Below are 22,711 nucleotides of genomic sequence, written 5' to 3'. Positions count from 1 at the left end.
AGTGGTGCAGACATTTTTGCCTTCACCACAATTGAGGTCTCTGTACCTGCTGTGGGTGGTGCCTATTATGAAGGAGCCAGCCACTGGGGTGCCCTTATTGCCTTTATTCTTGGGTTCTGGTTTTTGTACGGTCAGAATATTTGCACCCAGTTGGAGAAATACAAAATCGACCAGTCCGATGAATTAGTCGTGCTCTGTTATGAGGGGTGACAATTCCCTCTACTAGTTCCAATGTGCTGAATCGGAAGCTGGCTTTAAGGGTATGCAGTAACAAGAATTTGCAATGCAATAGGTCTCGCAATTACGCAAGTTTGAGCTATTGGCATTGTAAATAACAATGCCTTTTATTTTGTGTTTTGGTTTTTAAAACTTAAATAAAAGGCATTGTCATTTACAGCCAAAACACGAGTGCTGCAATTGTTACCAAAGTAAATCAAGAGAAACAAATAGCAGCTGCATGCTTTTTTTCTCTCTTTAGTTACTTTGGTTACAATTGCCACTTTAACTGTAAACATCTTAAGCTAAAGTGCGGTGCCTCGATTGCTTCAAAAGTAAAGAAATCGAACAAAATGTTCTATTGCTTTACTTTTAAAGCAATCACAGCACCAGCGATTTGGCTTAAGATGTTTTCAGTTAAAGCGCGATTGCGGCGATTTCATCCACAGTAAATAAAGATTTTTTTCTAAATTGCAATGTAATATGAGTCCTATGGCACTGGAAAGAACTGATTGCCATTGTCCCGGCTGCAAGCAAACCACGCTGTGCCTACAGTAGTAAAAGCTCAATATAGAAAGTAGTTGCTTACAGACTTAAAAAGACGTACCGTGTAACAACCAAAGTAAAAGGGCCAGTAGCCTGGGGAGGTTACAAATTAAGACAAGGCAGTACTAAGGAGGGACTAACAAGCCAATGACTGAATCAGAAGCCAGCATTTACGAAGGACAGACAAGCCAATAAAAAAACATGAAGTATCAGCCAACCCACGAGGGGGAGATTTGCATAATATCCTTAACAGAAGGGAGTGTAAATGGATATATTCCTTGGATACAGTTAAGACTGGATTGAACGAATTGGAGGAAATCAACAGACAAGTGTCACTATTGGGGGTATAGTACATTCTTTTGGGGTGTATGATATCGATCTAAGCGATTACCATTTCAACTTGGTTGATAATCATGTATGGATTATTGCCCAACTGTGTTGTTCAGTCAGCCATTAGGTAACCATTGATTATGACACTGTTATATGGTAATAATTGTATGGTAATAATTATCCCAACTAATATGAACATATGTACTTGACAAGATTCGACCAAAAGTGCAGCGTTCTAAATGTTTGTTTGATGTATATTACCCTTCTTACATGTAACAATGCACAGCATAACCAAGCTGATAATTATATTGCTGCAAATTACCCTTTGCACCAACACTGGAGTTTTGTAAAAATGCTCTTTCTGATGTATATAATGTATTTTTTCTGATGTATATGATCCGGAATATATGTAAACCTAATTTAAATACCTTAGGTAAACTGACGATTGCTCGAGGCAAATTGAACACTCTGTTTATTTTTGGGTATTTGTTCCCAATCCAAGATGGCGCCCGCAATCTAATAACAACGATCGGAATTCTATATCGGAAAGGTTTAGTATTGTAGGTATTTTTGACTCGGATATCAGCCTCATCTACCCTTGAGATTTTTTAATAAAATGGGACTATAGACCTTCATATAACATTCAGTTCGATGAATTGTCCTTTGTCTATGTCCTATTTCCGGATCGAGTGATAGAGGGACTACACACAGGAGTCAGGTGACACGTTTTGAAACTCGCCAACTCTTGGAACTGAGTGGAACTAAGATGTCTAGAAGTTTGCAATAACGGCAGCTCGGTAAGATCTTCCTAAATGTGTCTTCGTAGGTTTAGTCTACCGCGTTAGTCTGGAGGCATGAGACTACGAGAACCCGCTTTTAATGACGTTTTTTCCCCTTTGATATAGCTTCCTGATCTGTGTGAGACAGGAGCGTTTTTTGGAATCAAGCCACCGATTTAAGGTAAATTCTCTTAATATAGTGACCTTTTAAGTGTTGAACTCCTCGAGTGACTATAAGCTTGTGTTGGCCAATCCCTTATGGAAACCCTGTCTTATATACAGCTTCCTGATCGGGTGGCACAGGGAGTAAAGTCGAGTCCAAGAAACGGCTGACAGGAAGTATCCCCAGCATTGGACCCTTGAAGAAAATCCGATGGATGATTTATTCATCTTGGGAAAGGTAATACTTTGGACAGACCCATGTGATAGCTATGTACACACGGTTCAATGGAACTAAATGTCCATATTCTGCATTATTATGTTTTGCAGAATTGAATCCCACTCGGCTGACCAAGGAGGGCTCCTTGCTTAGCCATTCACCTTTGGGTAAGGATACTGACCCTGTGATTTTAATTGGTTTTGCAGTACATCACTACAACAGGGTAGTTCCCCTTTTTATCCTTTATAGGGTCATCTTTAACCCTTGGTTGCCCTACTAATGTTTGTCCTGATGAAGACTCGCACGGTCCAGGTCTAATTTACCAGATGACCATAAGTCGAGTCAAAACGTCGACGATACTATTCCCACCGTGGACCCACATTTGCAACAAAAAAGTGCACACAATAGACATGGTTGTCTGTATCTAGTTTATTCTGATATCAGGTGTTAACTATTACTTTGTGGGCCAGGTTGTTTTTGATACGGAAAATTGTGAGACCGTAATTACAGAATACTAATGTGAACAGTTTGTCTATTTATTGTCTTGAATATCCTTTCTTTCTTTATTCACTGTACACACTTTCGATCACTTCTTTTGTGCACGCTCCGTTTGGGCAACCTTTTACTTCTGGATCAATGAGAAATTTTGTAGATCATTAATTATTTGATTAGAGACAATGAATTAAATATTGTACTCTTCCTTGATGTACTGTTGTTGTGGTGATATTCTTTACTTTTTGAAGTGACTTAGTTCATATATGCGTTGGAGCGTATTCAGTAGGAACGCTCATGAACATATAATTGTATAAATATGTACTGATTGAATTGGATCATAAAGAAATAGGTTCTGGACCACTGTTTATCTTTATCGAATAAAAAAACATGGGCGGGGCTTCTCTACCATACTCTACTACAGCAAGTTTCGCAGAGTAGCACATGCGTGCTGACTCAGGCTCGACCTAAAAATGAAGAACTTGAAATGCAGTGGCCTGTAGAAAGTTGTCCAAAATGTTTAAAATTAAAGTGTTATAAACAAGCATTGGCAAAGCCAATAGGGCATGCCTTTACAAGCGCTACTGGCTTTGCCATGTGTTTTAGCCATGCTCTACACCAGTGCTTTAAATGGACAAAAATAAGTGCAGGTACTCATCAAAAGGAGGGATATACTGTGGGTGGAGCTTGGGGCGGGCATAAGGGCGGTGCTAAAGGCGGAACAAGGAGCGGGGCTAAGTTTTTGACCTTTCCAAGGTTTTTATACAAGAACTCTGCATGCATTGTTAGAATATCGGATGGTTCTGTCCATTAGCTTTTTACACTAATAACCATTTATATAGAACTTACTAATAAGTGCTTATTACTACCCAAATAAACCCTTTTTTAGCAACCTTAAAAAATGAAAAGAATGAGAAAAAAAAGGAGTATGGTTCTATATATATGCCTTGTTGTTGCATGCAGGTCCTTGCTGCAGGGACATAATTCACCAAGATATATGCCAATGATGTTAACTTGTGACCTCCAGGGAAGAGAAGGATCTATGCAACAAAAACAGCATCCAACTAAGCTATTTACATTTAAAAAAAATCTCTGTTCTACATGTCACATGCAATGCACTAGTGGGTGTTTCTGTCTAAAATGGAAACCAGAGTTGCTTTCCAAGGGACATACTTTGTGTAACTTCAGTAAGCAGCATATTCTCTCTCTCGCTGCCACTGGAAAAGAAATGTTGACGCAGAGACAGTGGTGAAGTTGCTGCTGGTGGCTCAACCTTTCAACATTCCATTTTATGTGATAGAAAAGGAGTGGTGGACAGAATAAACAGGTTGCATGTGTAATTTTAGATGAATAAAGGTATCTTACTGGGTTATCAGAATACACTCTGTGTAACTAAAATATACACCCATATATGTAACACAGCACACATATTGAAAAAACGTCTGTTGGATAATTTGAATTGCTGTAAAATCTTTTTACATTACTTTACAGTAATTATTGCAATCCAACGTATGTTAATTTGGATAATAACATATTATATGCCTCATATACTTATTATAGTAAATGTCAAATGTATTCTTGCATATTTAACTGTCGATGAAATAAATATTTAAAAGAGCAAGACATTCACATCACATTACAAATGGCAAGAAGGTCTGTCTGAATCAAAATCTCATCCCCAGTCTGGGGATGAGACTTATTACAAATAAAATTGGTTTCCTGTGCTTGTACTCAAATAACTTGTACCATTGACCACCTGGGGGTGAAAAATAGATGAAGCGTTTCAGTTTTCCTGCTTTTGCCGTCCGATCACAGTGTGCAATAAATTGCAACCATGTGTGCGAGTTAAATGCTCTTACCTAGTCATACATTACATATATTGGCTTTTGATTAAAATAGAGCTGTATACTTCCTTGTGGCATATAAGAGCAGATGGTTTAGCGCTGGCTGCAAACATCTCAGTTCAAAGAGCATATCATATTTGTGAGAAGTTGGCCTGGTATATGATGTTCACTATTCTAGTGAGCACGTTGCACCAGTCCAAACAACCCTTATGGTGATGGTTGTAAGTCAACCTTATAGACCAGCTATCCTAGTGGTAGCGTGGACAGAAGAGTCTTAGGCTAAAAGACTCTTGAGGGCGTGTAAAGCCAGATGTTTTACCATATGTAACCCCTTGAATATCAAATGAAAGGACACCACACAGGATATATATAAAATATATACGTATTTATTTACTAACACACTCCTCTGAACTCTTTATGAGGTCAGAGGCAAAAGCACATAAGTTACTTAATCAGAATACTTTAAATAGCACAATTTACAGTTAGGCCCTAGGGGCGCGTAAAACCATATACTAAGTAAGTGGTATAAGAACCACTTCTCGGGAAAAGGAAAGGCCTAGGGCCTAGAGAATCGCTGGAGCTACACTGTCTGAACCTTAGGTTAGGAGTGGGAGGCCCACAGGCGGCGCGTGCAGTGTCAGTACACTCACGCGAGAGTCAATAGAAAGTCAATGGTAACTTAAAAAGGAAAGTAACGAAGATTTAGGACACTTCCGGTCTAAATAGGAAGATACAACTAATAAAACTAGACACTAGGATAGTCAATCCCTACAGGAGCACCGAGGTACTCGCGTTACCTCACCCACGGGCTGCAGGTGCATAGGTGTCGGGTTTTCGCGTTGATTCCTATGGAGCCTTGGAAGAAGATGCTGCAGGCGACCCGGAGGAAGATGTCCAGGTGGATCCAAGGGTCGATCGGAGTTGAAGAAGACCTGAAAGCAGAGGGGACAGAGTCTAAGTCACTAGCCAGTGACCGAGTGGAACCAGATGTCGTCGAGGAGCAATCAGGTGCTGTCGTGAAGCTTGTCGTTGCAGCCACGCAGACCAGGAGGCATCGAGGACGACCAGGTGCTGGAGAGGAGCTGTCCCACGAATGTTCTCGCAGATGGAGGGGTCGACTTCAAGATCGGAGCCAACAAGCCTAAGCAAAGGCAACCCACGCAAGATACACACAAGGCTTCTGGTGCAGACCAGGAGGGTCTGAGGTACTTCACCCTTTCAGGGAAGCAAGGGCCAGTCTGGAGCAACCAGACCAGCGATGGATTTTTAAAAGGATCGTCGTCACAGGGCTACTAGCCAATTGGCCAGCAACCGGGACAACACGTCGAACACAAGCAGAAGGGCCCCACACAGATCCCGTGGAGTGTGGAGGGCTGGTCTTCGGTGCAGGTGGAGCTCAGTGTCGGAGTGTCTCAGTCCCCAGGGCACAGCTTCGAGAATGCCTCAGGAGCTGCGCTGTTAGCAGGTTGAAGACTGTCTAGGTTGCCTGGTCCCACGGGTTCAGACGCATTCTACGGGGCTCAGCTGTGCTGGAGTCGTAGGGTGGGGTCGGAGAGGTCCGGGAGTCGAGGTCTTGTCAGGCTCTGTGCTCGGGTTCCGGCGGGAACGGGGACAAAGCAAGCCGCCGAGTTGGTGGATGGTGCCTGGTTGCCCAGGGTGGTCACTCCTTGGCCACAAGGGAGATTCTTCAGTCTTCAGCTCAGGTGAATATCGAAGGCTCCAGAGTTTCGTTTCAAGTCGATTCCAGGATTAATCTAAAGTCCTGGGGTTCAGCTCCTACCTTTATACAACTAAAAGGGGCTGGTTTACTTTCTAGGTCCCTCCTATGGGTGGGACCAGGAAGGGGGGTGGTTACAACCTCTCTCCTTTGTCCAGATTTGCACCAGAGCTGGGGCTGGAGTGCCCCAGCACCGATTTGAACTGGACTATGCATGGAACACCTAGTGTGCCCAAGGCAGTGTCTCAATCTATTCAGCCCTCCCTGTCCCAATACACAAAGTCCTGTCTGGGGTGGTGCTCGCACCTCTCCAGGCAGGAAACCTATTGTCCAAACCTCTGTGACTGGAAGAACTCCCAGCAGCAGGTCAGACTTGTGTCTGTGGCAGCAGCGTCCATTTTGTGACGCTGGGGCTCTGGTTAACTTTAACCGGGATAGTCAGCAACAACATGTCTTCTCCCTCTAGAAGGGTGGAATGCTACCCCCGTTGCCAGAATTGGCGAGGGGGTAGTATTCCAAAGCGTATGACACCTTACACGACATGTTTAGATAAAGCCAAGTTAGCATTCAACCGCGAGGATTATAATGCACTTAATAGTATATGGTATGGCAATATCATAGAACAGCTATAAGGACATGGTTCTGAAAGCTGCAGACAGGCTCAGCTCATGCTAGAGCACCATCTCACACATAACCAAGCACTCTGCCTCCAGGATTGGTAAGGCCTGCCATAGGAGTGGCTTATAGGTTACTGGGTGTCTATATTTAAGGGTAGATATAGGAATACTATACCTAAGCAAGGGGTGATTACACGACCATGCCCCAGCTGAGTGATCAGTCTGTTTGAGTGGCCAGCCAGGGGTGGCATAATACATGCTGCAGCCCCTGGTAGACCTTGGTTACACCTATGCCCTGAGTACCTAGGGTACACTTCTACAGGGGCTGATAAGGTGAACCAATTGCCAATTGTGGATGTACCTAGAGTACAAGGTGTGAATTTAGAGAGAGTGCATCTGGGCTGTGGGTCTGATTAGCAGGCCCACAGCCACATCTAAGTTGAAAACCAGTAAAACAAAAGCAAAAAGTGGGGGTGACCATAGGAAGCAGACCCTACTCTCCTACAATATTTTTCACAGGGATCAGTGAGTTTGGTACCAAGATCCTATTACATTTACACATGCAAATAGGCAATTTAGTCGTGAAACAATGGTTGAGATAGTGAAAGTAAGCGCAAACTTTTTGTTCTGTCCAGGCTTCTTGAAAATACCCACCGTAGGCAACAATAACTGGAAAAAAGGCTTGTATGTGTTTTGAGGACGCACAATATCAGGTATTTGACATTCACATAGTGTGCAACATCTTGTCATAGATGTACTAGCGAATTTGGTTAAAAAGTCTAATGGCAGTAGTTTACATAGAGCGGTTTCTGCTACAGAAGCGTCATTGTAGCACTGTGTTACCTTGAACAATGCCTCTCACACCCTCGCCCATTAGGTTTAATAGCCACCACTCTGCCCCCCGCTGTGTAAAAGCAAAGGATGCATGAACCTCCCCGCTGCCACACCTCTACTCTGATGGCTTCCAAAGCAGCACATGCAGATCACTGTTTAACTGTGACAAGAGCAGCTGTTCTATTGTAGTACCCCAGCCCAGGCTTCCACTGTGAGTAAGAGTGGATGGTGCTGCTGAGATACGAGGTGATCGATGACCGGAGCGCCTGCAACAAAGCCGGGCTCTCGTGAGTACCGGTACTCTTCCTATTCAAGGAAAAGTGCCGGTACTCAGTACCGGTGAGTACCAGCCCATTTAAAGCACTGCTCTACACCAGAGTGGGTGCTGTTCAGCATGGGTAAAAGTTAGGGGTGTAGAGAAGCGTAGAATGGAGTGGGGCGACAGAGTGGGGCGACAGAGTGGGGCGACAGAGTGGGGCGACAGAGTGGGGCGACAGAGTGGGGCGACAGAGTGGGGCGACAGAGTGGGGCGACAGAGTGGGGCGACAGAGTGGGGCGACAGAGTGGGGCGACAGAGTGGGGCGACAGAGTGGGGCGACAGAGTGGGGCGACAGATGTAAAGCACAGCGAATGGAGGTGTTTGTTATGAGTTTACCCTTCTGTATAAGATCATTGGCCTTGGTCTTGTATTTATCAAGGATATGTTGCAACAGTGTCTCTAGCTCATCATAATGTGCCCTGTCATATCTAGCCAGCAAAGCCTGTGTATTGGCGATTCGCCATATAGTCGCCAATTGTGACGCTGTGCGTTTACCAGAAGCATCCAAGAGTTTTGATTCTTTGTCTGAAGGCGGAGCATCCCCTGACATTTGTGAATTGGTCCTTTTTCTGGTGTTGGAGACCACTAATGAATCTAATGGTATTTATCCCTTGATGTACACAGGGTCTTTAGGGGCAGACTTGTATTTTTTCTCTATCCTGGGGTTAATAACCCTAGCCCTAACAGGATCTTTGAACACCTCCGGTGCGTGTTTAGTCACTCCTTTTACCATGGGGAGAACAGAAGTTGACCTTTATGATGTATCAAAAGTGTCCGTTAAGAAATCCTCTTCTACAGGGTCAGTATGTAAATCAACCCAGTGGTATTGTGCAGCTCTGTGAACGAGTTGGTTGAAACCCATGGTGTCCTCCGTATGGGAAGGCCTAGAGGGATATACGTCCTCCTGTGGTACGTTAGGGACATCTGGTGTGCTATAATCCTCCCATGGGTCAGGAGTGTAAGGTGGAGTGGAATCCCCTAGTTGTTCATTGCCTGCACCGTCCCCCTCTTCATTAGAGGTGTCATCATCATCATCTGGTGGTGGAGAAGATGGGGGTGGAGATGGAGTAGGGGAGTGGTGTGGAGGGGGAGGAGGAGGTGGAGAAGGTATTCTGAGAGGAGATGTTGCAATGTGTCTCTTCTTTGGTGGAGATGGAGATGGCATGTCCATTGGTCTCTTTTTGGAACTAACAGTAAGTTGACCTGTCTTTGGGTCTTTTAGAAGAGTTTTTTGTTTAGGATCAGGTTGAAAAAGCTCTTCTGATTGAGGTTGGTCTTTAGGCACCGATTTTTTCGGTTCTGAAAGCTTACGTGGAAGTAGTTCCGGAGCGGCTTTAAGCTTCATTGGCTTGGAAGTCTTTTTTGGTTCCGACGAGGTTTTCGGCTGCAAAGTTTGAGAGATAGCTGTTTTCATAGGTGGCTTTTTTCCCGGTTCCGATGGCTTTTTGGTCGGTTCCGATGGCTTTTTGGTCGGTTCCGATGGCTTTTTACTTTGTTCCGATGTTTTCGGAGCAGAGGGGTTGGTGCCGACAGCTTTTGGTGACAAGTGTGTCGACGTGGAGGCAGTGGTCGGCACGGAAGAGGACTATATTTTCCCTTTCGGTATCGAGGTTAGTGTTTCGGCACCGGTGGCAGGCTGACTCGGGCCAGAGTGGCCTGTAGGATTATTTATGGACTTTTTAGCCGAACCCGGACGCATTGCATCAGAAGTCTTTTGCCGGTGTGCACCTGGGCCCGAAGGTGAAGGTGTTACTGAAGCATTTTTTGGGGTTGGGGGAGTGGGTCGGGGTCGACGTCAGTACTTACGACTCGCTGCCCTGGAGTGATGTCCTCGACGTCGGAGTCCTGAGCTTCGGAGGCGCTGAGAAGGCCTTGTTCGACTTGCTCCTTCTCTGGTACATAGACGCCCTCTTGGAAGATGTCATCTGGAACGGATGTCAACGATCGAGCCATGCTTCTTCGAGCTCGACGATCCCGAACAGTCTTCTTGGAGCGGAAGGAGGCGCAAGCTGGACAGTCTCTGGCCTAGTGCTCCGGGGAAAGGCAGAGGTTACACACCTCATGAAGATCTGTGTGTGGAAACTTGGATCCACATTGAGGACACCTTTTAAATGGAGTCCTTTCCATGAGCCAGATATCTTGGCCAAGGTAGGCCCGAAGGCCTTCGTCGACTATCGGAATGGAAGTCTTCAGGTTGTAGAGATGGGCATCGACTAGTGTTCGCGATCAAAAACAATACCGGAGAAAAGGGTGAAGGATTGCGTCGAAAGTTGAATCGGTAACGGCACCGAACTGGAGCGCAATAAAGACATCCTGAGCCTGATGGCGGAAAAAAACAATCAGAAGATGGAGCTGATGCCCATGCGCACTGTGGTCCAAAGGAGGAGTCACCTATCTCGTGACTTCCAAAGACTTTCCAGAACAACAAAGTGCAAACATCCGGTCCAACACCAGATGGCGATCTATGCACAGTGTGTGATCTGCAGCTCATATGCCTCGAACATACTTGTTTCCAGCGTGCTTCAAAGTTACAAAATATGTGCTTTCCTAATTCTGATTTATTCAGAAAAAAAGCCTTTCCTTTCACACCTCGGACAAGCTGACATTTGACCTCCGTCTTTGAATGTACAGTAAATGTGACAAAATAAGAACAACACGTAAAGGCATGTTTACAGAATGTGAGCATTTGTGGAAAATACAAGGAGCGATTGTAAGGGACAGACATACTGGACAGCCTGAAACAAATGAAGCAAGCAAATAGAAATCAAGCAAATGTGAGTTACAAACCACAAAGCCAATGGTAAGCAAGGGACGGAGTACATTCCAAGGTCAGCTTTCTGAATGTTCCCAAGAAGTCTTTAGCAACCAGTTAGCTGCGCTGTTTGGTAGGCTTTGACCTAAACAAATTTGAATAACTGGGATGTTTTTGACCTGTTGTTGTCTATTTGTGTCACGTAGAGCCCCTTAGTAAAGTGCTCATTGTCTACTTGATATGACTCGGAACCAATCAGTGAAAACATCCCCATTATATACTGTTTGGGCAAAAACCTTTACAACAGCTGGTCTCGGTTAGAAATGATACACAGAATTTGATCAGTAAAGAGTGGCATGGTTTCCTACCTAATCATGCTACATTAATTAGGTAAGATGTTTTTTGTAAAAAAAAAATTAGGCATCAGAAGAAAAAATAAAAATTTGCTTAAAAGGTGTTATGCTGTGAAGAGACAAATTAACAAACACACAGAAAATAATAGAAAGTAATACAAAGTGAACCATATGTGTCATACACGTACACAGCAGCCATTCGATTGACATCTTCCTCAACATACATCACACAGAACACATCACTCCAGCGTTGAAGGCCCTGCACTGGGTACCAAGAAAGTAAAAAATCCACTTCGAATCTCTGGCTCTTCAGTGGAAACCCGTGGCAAGGGACTCATATTGGATCAACTTTGACTGGGTGACTCCTCGCGTTTACCCACTGGAGGCTGAACCAGTTCTTATTCCCAGCATGCTCTGTTCTCCACGTGTCCGGAAATGGAACTACTAGCCAGACGTGCGCACCAATCGCCGACGCATACACTAGTAAAGTGGAGGGCAGTGCCTAGTGTTATAAGAAACGTACTCGCGGGTAGTAAACCTGTTAAGTGGTGTCGTGAAGCCTAATCATGACACTGTAATGCGCGGCGCCCTCCTTGTAATGAAAGGGGCTTCATGGGGGCTGGTATTTCAGTGAAGTCAACTGTACAAAGGAATTCTGGGCAGCACCAGGATACTGTACACAGGACAGCACTAGCATTGTGAACACTAAAATACTTCAAATGAGCTGGGAATTACACTCTTTAAGAGCACTGAAATAATATAAATGAGGCTGTACCTTCTCAACTCAAAATAATGTAAGTCTTTCAGATACGACAGTTTCGGCGCCCAGCGGCACAGACGAGGCCTATCATCCTTCCCAAGTCCATAAAAAGAGGATTATGATGAGTGGAGGAATGCCTTTCATTAAGTGTGAAGAGAACGCAGTTTGCGAAATGCTCTCTTTGTATAGTGCCCTTAGATAAGCAACGCTGTGGCCGCCAGAGGGCAGCCTTCGCTTCTTCACAGAACATGATCATGGCATTAGGAATGCTGCCAAGAACGCTTGACAACTGAATTTGTAAAAAGTATCCGAACAGACAAGAAAAATTATACCATTGCTTTAGATTTGGGAAAAATAACATCTCATGTTCTTGTGAGATTTGAAAGTACACGTTTTTCACTTGTCTGGGTGTTTGGTGTTTTTTGTGCCACTCCACTGCACTCTAGGTCTATTACCAGTCTGTGGTATTCGCTCATTACTTTCCACTATATTGCACGGAGGAGCCTCAATGTTATATTGGGTATTCGGTATTATGGTGGTTATAAGATTTGCTGTCTATGCAAATATGTACACATTGTTTGTTCTTCGTTCTGGAATGTTTGATTGGATTCGAAAGCAACGGCTTGATTCGCCGTTTGACGCTTGATCTGATCGGAAGTTCCGGGTCGTGGGCTTTCTACTCCTGATAGCGATATGTCGAGTACTGTAAGTTTGAAATTACTAGCCATAATAATAATTTTTAAAACTGCAAGCGCTACGGAGGGAGCAGCAGGCAGGGGGACAAAGCCTTTTATTTATGTTTTTAAAACCAAACCATAAATAAAAGGCATTATCATTTACAATGCCAATATCTCAAACTCGAGTAAATGCGAGACCTATTGCGTTGCAAATGCTTGTTCAATATTGCAAGGCTGAAAGCTACACACAGCTACATTTTCTATACCGGATGTCCACTGTAATAGAGCCAATTACGTAAGGTGTCTGTGGAAAGAGCTGCGCGGCGATGGAAGGCAGCCTCTGCCTTAACTGAGTAATACCGGTAGGCTGAGAGCCCCCACCTACCCATAGCCGAGAGCTGAAATTGTCCCAGGACCAGATGCCTCTATCCGGTGAATAGCATTTGCGGGAGAGGGCTTGCTCAGAGCCACACAGACACACATGCGTGCACGCACGCACGCTCCATCCTGTGCCCTATTGTGGAATCGGCAAAGAGGGGGGTTGTGAGACAGCGTAAGCTGCCCTGAAAAGACCAGGATCCTTGTGTGCGTGAAATAAAAGCCTAACAAAGGCAAGGTGGAGGGGAGGAGCTACGCTAGCAAACAAGATGGCTGCTTAGGCTCCCGGCTCCGCCGACCTCCGTCTCCTGCCAGATGATCCTGTGGATAATCCTGATTTTACGCCCGACCTCGGTGTTGATGAACCGGTGTATGTTCCGATGGTGCAATCCCGAAAACTTAATCGGCTTGGTAGACGGAGTTGCGTCGAGTTAAAGTCTGCGGCCGTGTCCAGCTGGAGAGCCGGGGACTCGAGTTCTGGCCCAGCCGGGTTGCAGTTGAACAACATCGGCCGTGAGAATCGAACAGGGTCCGGTCTATCGCAGTGAAGGTCGTTTTTGCCCGATTTTGACGGCGATCATTCTGATTGACTAACATTGAGGGAGGAGTGACGTGGCACGACTGTGGCTGTGGGTGGAGGTCCCTGTACCGTGGACCCGGTTTGCCGCCGCCGGGGTTCGGTGTGTCGGGGTCTTCGCCCGCGGAGTACAGATTGCTGCCGCGGAGAACGATTAGTCACCCTCCGACGCCGTCCGTTCCGCTTTTGTCCGTTCCCCCGGAGAACTCGGACTCTCTGGGGGAAGTGAATATGGTCGGGACTGAGCGAGGAGAGATGGACCGGACGGAGCGTGAGCCGTCGCTGAAAACAGTATTGGCAGCCATCGGGGCACTTCATTCACATGTGGACGCCCTGGTTCACAAAATGATTATGGGCTTATTTGAGACGGGGTTTGTGGGACCCGACCCTGCTCCACTACAGGAACTGCAACCGGCTAAGATTCACACGATGACCATTTTGATCCTGGACGAGGACCCCGTGCGACAAGAGGTGTCTAAGCCCTTGGTCAGTACATTGGAGGATTATGAACCTGGTGCTTCGAACGTATTGCTACGCTTACCATCACTGTTAACTGTTGGAGGATCGATTTGCGTTCCCTTCCCGGAGACTCCTGTTAGTAACTGTTTTTTGACTTCAACATCATCTTTTCCCTCTTTGGCTACCGTACGATTGTGGAGGAAACAGCATTGGGTCTATCCGTCACTGAGGGAGCGTTTCTGTGCGGATGGGGTTCTTAAGGCTCTAATGTTTTTGATTTGTCTCGGACTGAATTTTTCTGGACTCTTTTTGCACTTTGATTCTCCTATAGATGCAGTGATCCCACCGGGAGGGGTTCGCATGATGGTTCGGAAGGGCCAGGGCTGAGATCGATTGACCAGGTTTGGTACTAGGGCCTTAATAAAAGTGGGATTTGTAACTGTTGGACTCACGGGAGGCCAGGCGGTGTATTACAGCTCCCCCTGATTTGCTTCTACTGTATTTTCGGATAGAATTGTGCTTTCATCGCAGGGGTAGCTTGTTTCTGGCGGGGGGGGGGGAAGTGGACCGGGAGCCCATACGGAAATGCCCCCCCCCCCCCATTTTTCACTTTTCTACTTTTAGAAATTAGTTAGTTGGGGCGACAGGCACACTGCTAGTTGGGGTTAGGCGATAGCCATATGCAGGGGTGCAGGGTGGGGGGATGGGTTTATTGTTTTCGTTTTTATGGTTTTCTTTTTCTCTAATCTTTCTTTTAGTTTCTTTCTTATAAGTAATGTTGGTGAAATATCCTGATTTTGACTATATTCCAGTATCTGGTGACCATGCTTCTTTTACTATATTGATTCTATGTGTGGGCGGGCTCTGAGGACTTGCGCTTAAGTTGTGTCATTGATTGTAGTATTGCAAATCGTGCTTCGTAATCACTAGCGTAGGCGTCTCAGCTGTTCGTTTATTGCTCCACATCTATCCTGTCATTGTACCTGTCCACCTTATTATTATGTTTGAATGTATGGCACCGGATATGTCTATTCTTTTTCCTTGTTTTTAAAATACTAAAAAGATTTATAAAAACATAACAAAGGCAAGGTGCGGGACGCTATTCTTAAAGCGTCTCACGCTGCAAACAAATATACACACATATATATATATATATTTTTTTTTTGCACTGGCGCCATTACTGATGTGCTGCGATGTAAGAAAAAAAAAACGATACAATGTTAACACAAACAGCACGTCGTGCATATTTTGCCGCCGAAACGCGTCAAGCTATCCTAATGGAATAAAGAGCCTTTTTCTTGATAAACGGATCCCATGGTGTCAGCGCCTGATTTCGAATGAATGAATCCAGGATTGGAAGTATATATATATATATATATATATATATATATATATATATATATATATATATATATATATATTTAAATTAACCAGCATTACCCGCATTTTAAAAACAAGCCGCACTGGCACCATTACCGATGTGCTGCGTTGTAAGAAAAAAAAACATACAATGTTAACACAAACAGCACGAAGTGCTTGCTTCTGCAGCTCAACAAATAACCTATTAATTAACCGCGGCGGTAATTCCGCCGCGGTGCGGTGGTTCAGCGGAGTAGGCGGGCTGCGTCGGCTAACGGACGTGCACAGCACTTCGAAGGTAGTGCCCGCGATGGCCGTTGGCCGACAGAAGCATGCAAGGGGTTAAGTAAATAGTCCTCACCAACTGGTAATAAAAGCTGTGGAGTACCCAACACAAGTAAAAGGTCCAGTCCTCATGGGAGGTAACAAATTCAGACAAGACGGTGCCAAGGAGGAACTAACAAGCCTATTGACGAATCAGAAGCCAGCATTTACGAAGGACAATGACACAAGCCAATTAAAAATATGAGCAGAGAGTGGCCGGGCCTTCAAAGCCATACCCCACTACTGCTTGCCTCGCAGCACCGCATGCGCTGGCCAGGCTTGACCTAAAAAGCGCAAGCACTATGGAGGGAGCAGCATGCAGGGAGACGGGGAAGAAATAGTAACCCAATCACGTCTGGAGCAGTGGATGGGCACAGATTAATTTCAATCAATCTGTAGTTGGTCTCTGCTCCACAGAAATGATTGGAAATGACGTTTTGCCTGCAGTGGCCAATTAAGGAGCCCGAAAAGAAGAGTGACATGAAGCCAACAAATGGTAAGCAACGGACGGGCTCCAAGCCCTTTTTTGTATACAATAGTGTCTTGCTAGCAGAATACAAGCGCTAGCGCATGCTTGACCCTAAAAACAAATGAATGTCTATTAAATACGTCTTTTTTCAGTTGGTTCAATTTCAGAAGTTTTGGCAACAGGAATAACATGTATATATGCCAGACATAATACCACAACACTGAACTTTAAATAATTGCTCTCGGTTTCTATTCCTGCATTTTGCATTGTTAATACACATTGACCACTTCACACATTTCATTCACAAGGTCAGCTGTGAAGTGGAACAGGAGACGCAGACAGGTAAGGGCATGGTGACTGGAAGTCACTTGCATGTTTACGGCAGCAAAGTCAGTAGATTGTTGCAGTCTCTGGTAAAGATGCCATGCACAATGGTGGAGACAGGGGACTTGGAAGGACATGTTTTGGGCAAACCATAGAATGAAGGAAATTCACCAACCTTTACCCAGGAGGTTAAATTAAAACAGCAGTATGTATTTCGGGGATTCAAATCCACATGGTTCCGCCGCAACCCCAACCACACAGAAAAGTGACATTTAAAAACAATACAAAGAGGAAACGGGATGTTACTCCAACTCAAATCCTTCCACAGATCTGTAAAAATGAAACTACAGAGTGGTGGTAGGAAGATTTTTGGGCAAGCAAGTAGACTACGTTTATAATCACCCATGTTTAATATTGTCCGACATTTTAACAAAACACTTTGACATCCATAAAATATCAAACTTTTCAAGAACACAATATTTGTCTCTTCATTTTCAGAAATCAAAATTTTTACATTTACCCACAACTATATTTTTATGTAGCTTTCACTAAAGACACATTGTAAACTTGTGCATCAATGCATGATTTTCTTGTGAGCTGCAATGTCACATGCTAGGGGATGCATGGATGAACTGCCTCTACCCTATTACAAGATTGAACACTTAACTCTCAACCTTTCTATCTGGTTGTCATGTCCCTACTTGTGGCCATCGCCTCATCCTTAAATGGATGCGTTCTCTCACTGGAGTGTGTCCTTTGCTTGCTTTAACATACCTCCCTTCATCTGTTTTGTGAAAAGTCATTTCGACTGAATCTGCTTGTAGGCTGTATGCCTAGCGTTCCAGTCCCCTTTATTGGAGGATGTCATCGCAAGAAGCACTGGCAAAGCCAAAGTTCTGGCCCATAACAGAGCTTCTGGCTTGAAAAAGGGTTTTAGTCCTATTGTACTGCAGCACTACTGCTATACAGCACAGCAAAGTAAAAAAAATAAGGCAGGAGGCATCACAGAGGGAAAGAGGGTGTACAACATGGAGGGTGTGGGGAAAAAAGCGATATGATCTCGGCAGTGGTGTCCGCATCATACCACTTTTTTTTGTCGTGACAGATAGACGAAGGCAAGAAATGACAAGAGGGGTTGAGGAGAAAGGAATGACAATGGGATTGCATGGGTGAAAGTTAAAAAGTGTTGGTTTTTTTTTAATCCCTATGACGCGGCCAGTGCAGGCAGCCTTACAATGCTTTCTTTTTGATATAAAGGGTGGATTTGGTGGCAACATGGACAGCGGGATTGGGCAAGCAACAACACGGGGGAAAGCAACAACATGGGGGCAGCAGGAGGCCAGGAACAACACAGGGGGTGGGAGAAGGCAAGCAACAACACAGATAGTGGGAGGAGGGAGGGAGCAAGCAACAAGAACACAGCCAGTGGGCGGGGCAAGCAAAAACAACAACCCCAAGAATGGTGGCAAGTAAAAACATGGAAAGAGAGGGGAGGGCAGGAGAGGGCAAGCAACAACACGGACAGCAAGAGGGGCAAACAACATCATGGACAGTTGGAGGAGGGCAGGGGAGCAAGCAAGAACATGGATAGCAAGAGGGGGGAAAGCAATGGGAAGGAGGCACCACAGAGTGGACAGATGGGGTCAAGGAACATGAAGACACATGCGCTGTAACAAAGTGCTTCGACAAAAAGAAGCTCTCAAACGCAAGCAGTGGAATGACAGAAGTACTTTGACCATGCTTCGGGGGAGGGTCAAACAGAAGAAGACGTAAAGCACTTTCCTCAGCGTGAAAGCACTGTGTAATTTACATATTCACACATTCCTGCGTGCCTCCAGCATGTGGGGCCCTGGAGACACTTATTATGAGCCAGTCTCCACTACATTTAGTGAGGACACTACACTATCACACACAACGAATCCTCTATGGAGCCTTCAGGTGCTCAATGAGAGTGGGAGGCGGACGTGGGAGGGAAGCATCACCGAAAGAGTGGAAGTATTGCTGTGAGTTCATGGGGAGGATGCCACCCTATGGTAGGCTGCGCCAAGTACATTATACATTTCTACATAGACTCTACAGTGTGCCTCGTCAGCAGGCCAGACTTCAACTGCACCCAGATTCCACAGCAAATTCCAAGGTCCTGATTTTACTGCTATGGAAATCATTAAGACCAAGGTGTGCAAGAACGATGAGCACATGGGCATGTGCACTAATGTGACCTAGTTAGTAGTACCAGATGAACCACGAATTTGAAAATTATTCAACCTATGTTACCAACGGGGCCCTCCTCCCAGTGGCATTGCCCCAGCAGTAAACTAGAAGTTTGGTGCGATGGGGGCTGAAAGCAGCTCCCCATACAATGTTATGTTAACACGCATCATGCAAAAAAATGATGCCCACGGGCTGCCCCTGTGTGTAGACATCCCTGGTACTTGGGGAAACATTACTGGTGGTCTGTTCAACATGTTTACTATGCATTTAACCTTCTACTTTGATTTGACCAGTGTGTGACCACAAAAAACATTGTCCCCTCCCTCTTTGACCAGGAAGCCGGTATCCCCTAAAGTCGAGGTAAGATGTGTTGGTTTCCACGAGACAGGAAGTGATTATAGCATATCAGATTCCCGATTATGGCTGTTATGTACACAATCTTGTGCACACTGCATGTGCATTGTCTTTGCATGCATATTTATCACATATCACTTGTGCAGTGGCGTGCAGTGTCACCTGGATGTCCACGCACGTCACTATAATTTTGAATGTTTTTGCCTAGGGAAGGTGATCTAAAAATATAAAAATATTCTTTTTGTCTTAAGAGGCTAATTGGCCATTGTTCTCTCTCTCTCAGGTAGGGACTCAACTGAGTTCATTTAATATTTTCTTTTTCTCACTTCATAACACTTGGGGACAGTGTCCGTTAGGAGATAGTTGGGATCCTTGGCCCTGAGGAATGCCCCAGACCCGTTAGGGCTATCCAGTGAGGGCAGAAACATGTTGGCCTAGCTATTAATATTGTGCGAGTGTGAGTAATTGCTTCTCCCTAACCATCCCACTAGTTTTTAACCTTATCTGCGGTCCCCAATTAATAAAGGCTATCCACCGGAGAGCTGTAAAGTATTTTTAAATCACCAATCCAGATCCAGATCCTGTCTTTATCCAGTAAGTTTTTATTGGTGGCACTGTTCTACCAGGGTGGGGAGAGGTTGCCGATGATGAAGCATGACACAATTCTGTGTGTGAGGATGACCTTCCCTTTGTCTTGCACAGGAATTCTTTGGTCATCCCAGTTGGAATTTATTCTATCCTGTTCCGAGGTGGCAATACAGCATCAGGTAGTCTACACACAGCTGCCGTAATTATTTGTGTTAGCCGTATTTGTTCAGGAGGATGTGCCATAGCTGGCCTCCTTTGCTCCCTTGCGGTTATGAGATATGGACTTCATCCACCTGGACTGGTGCTGCTAGACTAGCCATGAATACAGGGCACAAGTATCTGAAATAATTTCCAGGATGGCGGAGGTGCCCCGCCCTTGTAACGTTCGCTCCCCAGAGCTGGCGCTGCGCGGCCACAAGACACGCATTGAGTGCAGCCAGGCACTTTGTCACACTATAGCTGTGCTGCTTGCTAAGAGGTGAGTGGCATGCACCTGGGGTAGGTACAGAACTTCTATGACTAAGCAATGGCTGTCGGATATGGAACACTGCCATGAACAACTGGAAACGTATTATTCCATGCAGCCGTCTGCTACTACATCCAAAGATATATGAAGCCCGCTGATCTCCTTATTAAACTACAACATACCGGTGGACTGAGCTGGATACCACCTAGGCCCCACAGGCAGGCACTGTGTAGTAATTGATATGAGCTCTTACAGCCCCCACCCAAGGGAGAGCCCCTATAGACTGCCTGGGAAGCTATAGTGGCGGGAGAAGCCATTTTGCAGGCCTGAGGGAGAGCAGATGAGTTGCCCGATAGACACTTTATAACCGAGATGTCCTCGCCTCTCTAACCCTTCTAAAATGATCTGTCATCCTTCTGTGCAACATTGAGTCCTTCTAGATTTAGCATAGATGAGATTACTGATGTTCAGTAGCACCTGGTAGTGCCATGTCGTGACATTCCATGCACTATTTATTAATTTGTTGGATGTTGACATAGTAAAGAAAATAATTAAAATTAAAAAAAAAAGAGGAAGAGGACCTAAACCCCGCAAAAGTTGACAAATCCGAAGCAAGCAAATAAGAGTGATAATGAGGTCAACCAATGGTAAGCAATGGGGTGGCTCTATGTCCATTGTAAGCTAACACACTGTTTCGCAGGCAACAGTGCATACACTGTCTCAGGAAAGACCTATAAATTCTCATCTCCCAGAGTGCATTTTTGTCAAACAAGGTCCATCCTTTCATTGAGGATATTTTGGTAATTAAGTCTTAGCGAACTTCACAGTACCAAATCCTGTTCTGGGGAGAAAAAACACTGTTGCCTTTATTGCGGAGCAGTAGTTGCAATTTTATAACTTTAGAAAGAAAAACTGTTCCAAGTGTTCCATACAATCTGACTTTGACAGAAATAAAAAGAAAATACCTATTGGAATCTCCATTGATTGGGATTACTTTTCCATATTCCCTAGCTACTGAATTACACCTATTAAAATCGCAATGCTTGTTAAAAAGTAAATCATACCGGTCCTTTCTGGAACAACCGCGATGACAAACAAAACTCACAATGGTTCCACTAGAGAGGAACTGTCAGAATTTATCAATGCCAAACGGAGGGTCAATGTCAAGTAGTCGCTCATGAATGTCCTCATGGGGAGGTTTTCTAACTTCTTGTGTAGTTTTCTGGTTCACAAGATGGCACAGCAATGGACATACGGCTGAATCTATAAAATAACCTTACAGTATAGCTGCATGCGTGTGCTGGTGCTGGAAGACTGGATAAATTGTTAACCACAACTGAAGCATACATGGCCACCAGAGAAGCATCAGCACTGTGCCTGGAAAGTAATTCAACAAGTTATCAAAGCTACTTCTATTTTTACACTGAAATTACTGGTCGAACAGCATTACTGAGCATTGCTCAAGAACGCAGATGTGACACGGTTCGCATCAAGGAACGATCTGCCCCATTACCCATGCCTTTTGAGGGGGGGGGAAGGGGGGTTTACTCAAGAATTTGAGGTGGGTATAGATCTGCTTATTGCTTATCTTTTTGAAGCCAGGCAAGATCCGTTCTATTACTCGAGGACTGCTGGCTATGAAGCGCGCTCGGTTACTCTTGCCTTGGAAAACAAAGGTGGGTCTGTTTTTTAACTCACGCCTTTGGAGACAGCTTGACAAAGGTACAGCATCCAGTCGGCCATCTCGTCCTCATTTGCTGCACTCAGCTCCAGTGATGGGCGGTCTGTCAGTATAACCTGGAAGCAGTGATTCCGCTCTGCACTGTTTGACCTCCGGCACCCACCACACTGTTCTCCACTGTCAGAAAAGAGAAGACTCAGAGATTCAGACAATTGTTGGCGCTTACAGAAAGGGTATGCAAAAATATATAACATCAACAGCTCCAAAGGTCCCCAGGAGTCACACTGAATTGACTCTTTCAATAAAGATAATTTGTTTGGTTGTCCCGGATAGGAAACTGTGGAATGAGGTTTGCATTCCCAATTAGAAAGAAACCTACCCGTGGCAAGTGAACATCCATATGATGGCCCTTAATCTCTTTGGTGATTCCCCAAGAGTGTGCTCACTTTCCATTGCAATGTACTTTTCCCATCCTCATATTGACAACGCGTCCCTTTTCAATGTACTCATCCCTATTACGATTAATCAGTGCCATCCTAATACATTACAGAGCATATCTCCCCATAGCTATCTCGTTTTTAAATATAGAGTGGATCACATGCTTTGGAGAGTGGTCATTCTTTATAGGTTGTGCATTTTTAGTGACACACCTTCGTAAACTATATCCTTGAAAAGTGTCACCTTGTAAAACCTATTGCGTGAGCCTCAAAAGCAAATCTATTGCCAAGCTCTGAATTCTTTGTCAATGTTGGGAACATCTCTTAATCCGTGACCTCAAATTCTTCCTTACATTTAAAGAATTGTCAAAGCTCAAATTCTACCACTATTTCAGAATTACAAAGATCAAATTACAGTGTTCCTTGCTACCTTGTGTACCTCAATGACTTTACAGAAGCTGGTCAGAAT

At 44.8% G+C, this 22,711-nt stretch overlaps 1 protein-coding gene across 2 annotated transcripts in view; it reads right to left on the bottom strand.

The window, feature by feature from the left end:
• Positions 1 to 22,711, bottom strand: part of PLEKHM2 (pleckstrin homology and RUN domain containing M2) — a 280,987-nt gene that overhangs the window by 33,124 nt on the left and 225,152 nt on the right. For both annotated transcript variants that reach the window (XM_078642586.1, XM_078642587.1), the window contains one exon: positions 21,823 to 21,982. In XM_078642586.1, the coding sequence (XP_078498712.1) occupies positions 21,823 to 21,982 (160 nt within the window). The remainder of the gene's footprint in view (positions 1 to 21,822; positions 21,983 to 22,711) is intronic.

The sequence above is a fragment of the Lissotriton helveticus genome, chromosome 5_1, assembly GCF_964261635.1.
Source record: "Lissotriton helveticus chromosome 5_1, aLisHel1.1, whole genome shotgun sequence".
NCBI lineage: Eukaryota > Metazoa > Chordata > Amphibia > Caudata > Salamandridae > Lissotriton > Lissotriton helveticus.
The sequence above is the reverse complement of the archived record's forward strand: the minus strand, read 5'-3'. Positions and strand labels throughout refer to the sequence as shown.